Source organism: Chelonia mydas, chromosome 1 (assembly GCF_015237465.2).
Source record: "Chelonia mydas isolate rCheMyd1 chromosome 1, rCheMyd1.pri.v2, whole genome shotgun sequence".
Classification (NCBI taxonomy): domain Eukaryota; kingdom Metazoa; phylum Chordata; order Testudines; family Cheloniidae; genus Chelonia; species Chelonia mydas.
In genome coordinates this window covers 43240559-43249328 of record NC_057849.1, presented here as the reverse complement: position 1 = coordinate 43249328, position 8770 = coordinate 43240559, and the positions used below count along the sequence as shown (strand labels likewise).

Below are 8770 nucleotides of genomic sequence, written 5' to 3'. Positions count from 1 at the left end.
TGAATCAGTACCCTCGAAAGGGAGCACTATTTTCAAATTAATTCAAGGCACAGAAACTGTCCTTTGATTTATAGTTTTGATTTATACAACTACCTGCAGTTGGTGGTTCTCTCAGATTTAAAGCTGCTCTGTAACAGAATGCATGTATTATGGACCAGATTCTGCCACACTAATTCAATTACACTTTGAGTTTCTTTAAGGTGTGAGCATGAGGAAGAATGACATTTTCCAATATCATTTTTTATTCTTTTAAATCAAATTTAAAGATCAAACTTTATTGTTTGCTAAAATATGGAGCATTTGGCTATTCATTAGAGAGCTGGAGAGCTGTGCTTAGTAAAGAAAACTAAGACGACTGAAGAATATGTTATTAGTTTGACAGCAATAAAAAAAATCACACCATAAAATATTTATTAAGAAGCAAAGGGTTTTTTTCTTCATTTGTAAGAAACACTTTATGTCAAGTGCCCTGTAAGAGATTTAAAAACTTTACCAAATGTTAACATTGATTTTACATTATTATACACAAGATATAAAACACCACATCTCACAAACTTCCTTTTATTACAACTCAGGGTTTGTTTTTTTTTCCAACAGTTGTAAATTAATTTCTACATACTTAAATTTAACTTAAAATTTTTAAACAAGTAAACAATGTACAAAGAGATTCACCTGAATTTCATAAATCAGAGCAGGTGTCCTTAACAGGGCATGTGCAATGAATGCAGTGCATTCTGGGAGAGAGAGAAATAGAGAGCTAACTTTATTCACAGTTGAAAAAGCTAACATCAGGCTGTGGGAAACTGTCTTCCGGAAAAGAAACAATGGACCTGATCCTGTGAGATGCTGAGCACCTTTAATTCCTTTTGAAGCCAACAACAGTTGAGGGCATTTAGCCTAGATCTAAAGGTATTTAGACATTGCTCTGCACAGCACTGAAAGGCCTAGTTCCTCAAAGGTATTTAGGTGCCTACTTACCATAGGAGTTGGGTGCTCAGGTGCTTTTGAAAATCCCACTAATTGTCTAATATCCTTAAGACTTAAAATGCTGAGCAGACCAATGTCTAAATACCTTTAAAAATTTGGGTTTCAATGCTTTGTAGGAGGTACCCAGCACTTCTCAAGATCAGCCCCAATCTTTTCTAGTCAAAAGAAATAAAGTGGCTCAAAGGATGCCTCTTTCTTAAAAGTTATACATGCTGTACTATTGTTATGGTATCAGCCAATAGCAGCAGACCTGATGTAAAATACCTACTCTTTTTCTTATTTCAGTGGTAAAGAACATTGCTTCCTTTTGCCTTTTTGTGTTGCATGTTTACAAATAAACCATTAGACCTGACATACAGTCCATGTAACAAAATTGTTAGTATCTGATTCATTGCAACATAAAGAATCAGTATCAGACAATAAGAAAACATTTTATCAGTTCTAGTCTGGTTAAAGCAATTTAATGTTTTCAGTATGCCCTCAATACTATACTGTCATTCCAAACATAAAGAACAAATTGATTGAAATGCACAGATTAATTTAAAAACGATGAAAGCAGCCTTAAAGACATTGCTGGTTTTGTTTTAAAGTAGTATGAAATGCACATTACAATTAACACAGATTATTCCTTGTACAGTAAAAGCTTTTTCATCCGGCATGCTGAGGGTGTGGGGGGGTGCCGATAAGTGAAAAATTTGGGTTAACTAAGAGGGAAAGAGTTTGGGTGCAGGGCTGGGGGTTGGGGCACGGAGGGAGTGTGGGCTCTGGGAGGGAGTTGGGGTGTGGGAAGGGGCTTGGGGCAGGTTGGGACACATGAGGGTGTGGGGTGCTGGATCCAGGGGGCGCTCACCTCGGGCACCTCCCTGCCAGCGGCAACCTGTCCCTGCTGCTCCTAGATGGAGGCGCAGCTAGGTGGCTCTGCACACTGCCCCCACCCTGCCCCGAGCACTGGCTCTGCAACTCCTATTGGCCAGAAACCGCGGCCAATGGGAGCTGGGGGGGAGGGGGCACGGACAGAGGCAGCACGCAGAGTTCTCTAGACACGCCTCCGCCTAAGAGCAGCAGGGACAGGTCGCCGCTTCCAGGGAGCCACACGGAGCCAGGTAAGGAGCCTGTCAGCCCCATGCCAACCAGACTATAAACCGGACTTTCTATGAAGATTAGAAATGCCAGTTTATAGAGCTTTCTGGTTGGTACAGGGCTGGATAACACAGCTTTTACTGTATATTGGTTACTTCTTTAAACTCAGGAGATTATCTATTTTATCACAAATGGAATCAAAAGTTTTAGTGCAAAGTCACCCTCTGCCACATGCCATCTGCTTGAAGGCTTAAAGATTTCTACATTGTGCAGAAATATTTCATTTATAAAGCAATTATACAAAATGAAAAGCTATTAGGACTTGAGTGTTTTGGTTGTTCTTTTGTTTATTTTCAACACAAATAACAAAAAATAGTATTTCCAGAAACTGACTCCTAATCTAGCTGTGCAAATCCTTCCAAATTCAATTTGGATTGGCACTATTTTAACATCAGAACTGGTCAGCAGGCCCTGGAGTTCAGAAAGGTTTGGGTTAGAATGAATCCCATTTCCCATGGTTGAATTGCATTATAAACCCATGGGCAAGATCTTGGTTTGACATGTTTGTGCACATTCACACAGGTTTATGTTTCACAGGAAGTGGGATTAGTAGCCATATTTGAAGATACTACATGACCTTTCTCTGCAAGCACAGTTCAAACTTGAAATGCACAGGACAATAGTAGTATCAAAGATTTTGATCAAAGCAAGAACCTCATATCTGTTTTTTCTTAAAGTTCGTTGAGATAAACAAAGATTGTGCAAACCCCTATTGGTTCCTGAACATGAGTCAAACTCAAATCGAGAATGATTCCAAGTGCACTGGAAGTTTGAGCTGAATGTTTTACACACTTCTAATTCCTACATAAATATAAGGGACAAAGAAAATAATCTTGTGAAAAACTAAGAATAACACCTCATTCCACCTTGAACCTAAGGTGGGTAAGAAATCATAGGACTTGGTAGCAGGTTCCTAACTTACAATGATTGCACGGTTTAGTCTTCCATTGACAATGTGATTGTCTGTAAAGCAATATGAAATGTTGTAAAGGAGTTGGGAGAGAGGAGGAGAGGAGCGGTTTCTTAAATACTGTGATCTTGTACAGTGTAACAAAACTCTTTTTATGAAGTAGCCAAATGCTTTGACTGTGCCATACCTGAAGGGCACTTAATGGCTCAGGCATTCATCTCTCACACACAGTTATCTGAAATGCATATGCATCTTCAGCATAATCCATTGCCACTATTAATCATGAACTGGAATGGAAGCATATCTGGAAATGGTAATTCAAAGATATCGTTACACAGTTTTTGGCAACTGAATCCAATGTAAAGAAATGGTTTAAAAACACTGTCTGACATGCATGAGTCTTTCAAAATTATTTACAAATGAGGTTCTACAAGCTTTATTCCAAAAGTATTTCTCCTCTGCTCGGCTTAGGTGCTAAAATATGTGATTTTTTTTTTAAGTTACACAGTCACTGCTGGGTACATCTTCTGTTCACTATTCGCATGGGGATAGGGAGACTGAATCTGCCTGTATCCACTTTGCAGACCATCCAGGAAAGGTGGCACCGGGGTCATAGGCATAGAGTCATGTTGGACAGCATAACCTACATACTGTGGGTGCAGATATTGCCCTTGGTGTGGCACAATCTGGGTAGCCTGCTGGCAGTTCAGTACTGAGAAATTAGTAGGCATGTTGACATAGACATTATTCATGGTCCCTTCTGGCAAACAGCAGTTGGTCTGTGACCTAGTAGGGGGGGCTCTGGCACCTGAATTGGCACTGGAACTGGAGCTGGCAGCAGTACTTGATTGACGAGAGGATGAACCACGGGAGGTACTGGCACTTGGAATCATGGGAATAGTCTCCATCAGCCGATTACCTCCAGGTGCTCGGCTCTGCTGTGGCTCTTGCTTGGGTCGCAGGCATCTGCAGCAACAAGCTGCTACTAGAGACCCCAAGATGATAAAGGCAACAAAAACAGATCCAACTATAAGGAATGGCACATAAATGGGCACTACAAAAAGAAACAAAACCACTGTTATTAGGAGTTGCTACAAACGCCAAACCTAAAAAACAAAGTTATACAAAGAGAACAAGAGAATCCACTGCTTATTTCTTTCAGTCACGCAGCATTAATATACTCAAGTCCTCCAGGGAGAAGTGATTCTGGAAACTAAACATTCCACTTGCTACTTTTAATAAAAGAGTACTAAAGAAAATACAGATGCTGCAAAAACTAATGGTTGGGATTTTCAAAGAGCTTAAATTGGAGCTCTGCCCACACTGAAAGGATGGCCCAGAGGTTAGGGTGGTAGGCTGGGACTTCCAAGACCTGGTTCAATTCCTTGTTCTACCACTGACTTCCTGTGTGATCTTAGGAAATTCATCAGTCTTTCTGTGCCCCACTTTGCTACTCCCCTTCCTCACAAGTTGTCTTAAAGACTATGAGATGCTCAAAATGCTACCAAAAAGGGGGACCACATCTCTCTTACACTTTTACAAAGCCCAGCCAACATGGCTGGGACTCGTCCTTTTCATTTAAGACTGTCAGCCCCAAGACTTAAGTATTACTAACGCTTGAGATGGCATTACCTGACCACATCTACTGGAACTATTACTAATGAGATGTGCAGGACACAAGGTCAAGAGGACAAGGCTGCACTTCTTGAAGGTTAACAAGTGTATTCACAAAGACTAGTAACAGCTATCAGATCATGGTGAGCAGCAAATAAATCTAATACGTGATTTTTAGAAAAAATGACTTGTTTTTAACGTGTAAATGGGAGTCATATCTTCACTGAAACTGGAATGGCTAAGAGTCACTTACCAGGAATAATTATTAAACTAAAGGCTGTTTAACCTCCCATTTTTTGTCATTTTAACACCTTTTAACAAACAGTTTCTAGTATAATTGTTTATTTCTGCACTGGCCAAATCCTGTAGCTCTTTAGCAGGTGTCTGCACTTGCTACAGTCTGCAACACGCACGTTTTCCAAGTCTGTCCTAATTATAACACCACTTCAGGCTAGTTCTAGTGTGTTCAGTATTTGTGTATGGCCAGCAAATGTGCTAGAGAGCCACTGAGGCTTTTCCCAAGCAGCAGTAAAAAGATTAGTTCGTCCTTGACATTTAGTCATAAATACAGTCTTAAAAGGTGGTATCTAGGCTTGAAGAATATATACAATTAGACTATGGTGGTTGGTTAGAAGTCATTTTGAAATCCTGTGTAATAGAAGAAGTGAGTTTTTACCCATGCAAGTTTATGCTCAAATAAATCTGTTAGTCTTCAAGGTGCCACCGGACTCTTTGTTGTTTTTGTGTAATAGAAGTTACTTTTCCTGAAACAGTTGTTCCCTTCCAATGTCTTTTTTTTTCCCCTTTCTTTTGTAATTGGAAGTGCAAAGTATACTGCTGTTATATAGCTCTGACACAACTTGTTCAAGACATTCTGAAGAAAAGTAGTGGTGTCATTTAAATAAATGCAGAACTTAAAAAACAATCAAAGATTTTGTCATTTGTAAAGTATCCAAACTCCTTGACAGTAACTTTGCTTTTTCCATGTTTCTGATTTTAATAGCTGCAAATGATTGACTAATTGACAAGTTTCTTATCTGGAGTCCAAAGATTTGACATTTGTATTTCTGTTCTACTGTTCTACCTGACAACAAACTGAGGATATTTGTGTGTAGGTCCTTCTGCTGTTGTTATAAAAAAAAGAAGTGTCTGATTTACATTTAAGGCAGAAACATATTCTCTTCCTTTGTCTCACTTTTCAACTGATCCTACTGCCGGAAGTATTAGTAATAAAAAATATGTGCTGTAAAACTAAGGGGAATTACCCATAACTACATGTGGATTCAGGATGACCAGCCAAATCATGGTCCCTCTGAAGTGCATGGCAAAACTCCTTACAGGTCTATTAACAACATCCCAGGTAGCAGTTAAAGGCTCAGCTGCCATAGGCAGGGCTGAAAATGAGGGGTTGCAGCTCCCCTCGTTAAAAGATGTGCTAGAGATGTAGGAATGTTTGCCAGTGAGCCCCTGCTCCCAAGAAGTCTCTACCCTCAGGGCTTGGGCCCAGGTCATTAGCCAATAGGCTGACGCCATTAACCCTGCAGGGCCGTGGCAGGCACTCGGTGCCCTGGATGGGCATTTCTTAGCCCTTTCGCCCGCGCGTGCTCTCAGACCTATGTTCAGGTACCTGTCAAGGTAGAGCCTGGGCTCACCATGACACCTGGCAGCCAGACTGGCTGGGGCCACTCTGGATTGGCAGTGCCAGCGCCTCCTTTTGCCAAGCCTGGCCGCCCCATAAGCATCCTCCCTTGAGGGGCTGAACTGCCTGCTCGCCTGGCTGCCCCGCGCCCATGGCGCGCAGCTGCCCAGCCTCGGCGCGCCGGGCTGCCCACGCCGCAGAGCCGCCAGGGGTCCGGGAGGGGGCTGCGCCGGGCCAGGCCGGGGTGGGGGCGGGGGAAAGGAAGCCGCCTACCTGCTGCGCCATCCGGGCCGTCTTTGTCCGGCCGGCCCTGCTCGTCTGCCCCCTGCTGCCGGTCGTTGTCGCACACGCCCTGGTCCAGCCTGGCCTCGGCGCTGGAGCAGCAGTAGCGCAAGGCGCAGCTGCCGCAGCAGATGGTGGCGTCCCCGCCGTCGAAGCGCTCCGGGCACTGGAACCCGTCCCGCCAGGCGCCCTGCGCGTCCAGCCAGCCGTGGCAGTACTCGCCGCTGGCCCCGGCCCCCGCCGGCAGCAGCCAGCCCAGCGCCGCCAGCAGCAGCCAGCAGCGCCCGCTCCACATGGCACCGCTCAGCGGCGGCGGCCGGGGCAGCAGCGCGCCCGGCAGAAAAAAAAAAAAAGGGGGGGGGAGGGTCCTCCGCACCCACGGGGCTCCTCTGCTAGCACCCCCCTGTGCAAAGGGGCGGGGGGACAAAGCACCCCGTTGTCCCTGGTGCGGGGGGGGGCAGGGCTGGTTGTGGACACAGCACCCCGCTATGCCGGGGGGGCCACAGTACCCCGCTATGCCGGGGGCGGGGGGTCTCCTACTAACACGGCTCTGAGTGGAGAGGGGTGAAGCATCTGATCGCAGGGGAGCCTAACACCCAGAAGCGGGGAGACCACGGGGCTCTTCTGCCGCCAGCCCCCCGCCAGGAAGGGGGAGTCGGAGGCTCTTCCCGAAGTGCCCGGCGCTCCGTGCTCCGGCGTTGGTCAGCCCAAAGGAAACCCACGGCCAGCCCCCAGGAGGCGGCGGCTGGATTGCGGTCTCTGCGGCTGGCGCCTGCCCCTCTCCAGCGAGCAGACGGGGCGGCGAGTCTGGCGAAGCGCTTCACAGAGCCAGGACTTCCCACCCCATCGCTACCAGCTCGGCGGGGGAGCAATGGGGGGCTGGCCGCGGCCCGCCAGGGGCAGCCAGCCCGGGGCGCCGGGCCCGCCCGGCAGATCCACACGCCGGCGGGGGCAGCGATGCGGCAGGAAACTCCAGGAGCATCAGAGGCGGGACTGTCCCAGCGCCGGCAGAGCTCGACCTCCCGTCCGGGTCGCAGGGCCGAGCCCGCGGGGGCGCGGGAGGCTGCCCCGGGCTCCCCTGGCAGCCGAGCCGGGCCCCGCAGGGGCAGCCACTCGGCACGGGCGGCTGCTGTTACTCCGCTCCCTCGGCCCGGACATCCCGCTCAAACTTTCCTTTCATGGTTGGAAGCCGCATCCCAAGTGGGCACCGCCGGGCTGGAGGAGCCGCCGCTCAGTCCCCCTGCGCTGCTCCGCGGGGAAAGCCCCTGTCCCGACTCCTCCTTCACCTCGGCGCGCCCGCCGAAGCCGCCAGCCTGGCAGCGCCAAGTTACATCCCTCCGCTGCGGGGCGACACCCCCCGGGGCAGCGCGGCGCCCTCTTGGCTGCCGGCTGGGGGAGAGGGGCTGGTAGGGGGCGCGGAGCTGCCGCCCGGCGTGTGTCTCCCGCGGCGCCGCCCGCCCGGATCCTGGCTGTGCCGCTGGCTACTCGGCCTCGCTCCTCAGCCTGCGCGGCAGAAGCACCGGCGGCGGCCGCTGGCGCCCGGCCTGTGTCGCTCTCTGCTGGCCAGACAAGCAGCCACTGGGGCTCCAGCGGCTCGCACTTGCTTTCTCAGTGTTATTATAGGCACCCAACACCCTCTAGGCGCGCATGCGTCTTATCCCAGCCACCCCCCTCGCCTTAGCCTCCTGCAAGGGGACAGGAGCGGGGAGAAGCAGCGTTTTATTGTCCTAGTTCAACTCCACTAGCCAGACATGCTCAATCTGACGGGGGAAAGCGAGCGGCTGGGGGAACCGAGCTGAATTTGCAAGGCAGGGTCTGCTAAATCAAAGAGCAGCTCAAGTGTCAGGCCACCCAATAGCAAGCGAAAATAAGGTTAAAAAACGAGGCAGCAAAATCCATGAGAGAATGAGAGGCTGCTTCCCAGCCTCGCTGAAAAAGAAGTTAAGGGCTTCTGGCTGAGGAAGACACTAGCTCATTCAGTTAAAAGAGACTCAGCTAGTAAAGCAAATGGCATTTATGTTAAGTCACCAAAAAAAGTTAAAGTGAATTTCAAAGTCTGACAAGAGGAAAACTGACAGTATGAAACTCAAAGAGTGACACTGTACTTACCCAGCCTTTGTGTTTACCTACTGCAGAGCGATCCTCACTGCTCTGTCCTCTCATACTTAACCTACCTTAGTCAGGAGTCACAGAAAACC

The 8770-nt window shown here is 48.0% G+C and overlaps 1 protein-coding gene across 1 annotated transcript; it reads right to left on the bottom strand.

Annotated features, from left to right (window-relative positions):
* Nucleotides 1-394: 394 nt before the first annotated feature.
* Nucleotides 395-8439, bottom strand: SHISA2 (shisa family member 2). The gene is made up of 2 exons (XM_037891330.2): nucleotides 6564-8439; nucleotides 395-4091 (listed from the first exon to the last, which is right to left on the bottom strand). The coding sequence occupies exons 1-2, from the start codon at nucleotides 6865-6867 to the stop codon at nucleotides 3538-3540; spliced, it is 858 nt and encodes a 285-aa protein (XP_037747258.1). The 5' UTR covers nucleotides 6868-8439; the 3' UTR covers nucleotides 395-3537.
* Nucleotides 8440-8770: the final 331 nt, after the last annotated feature.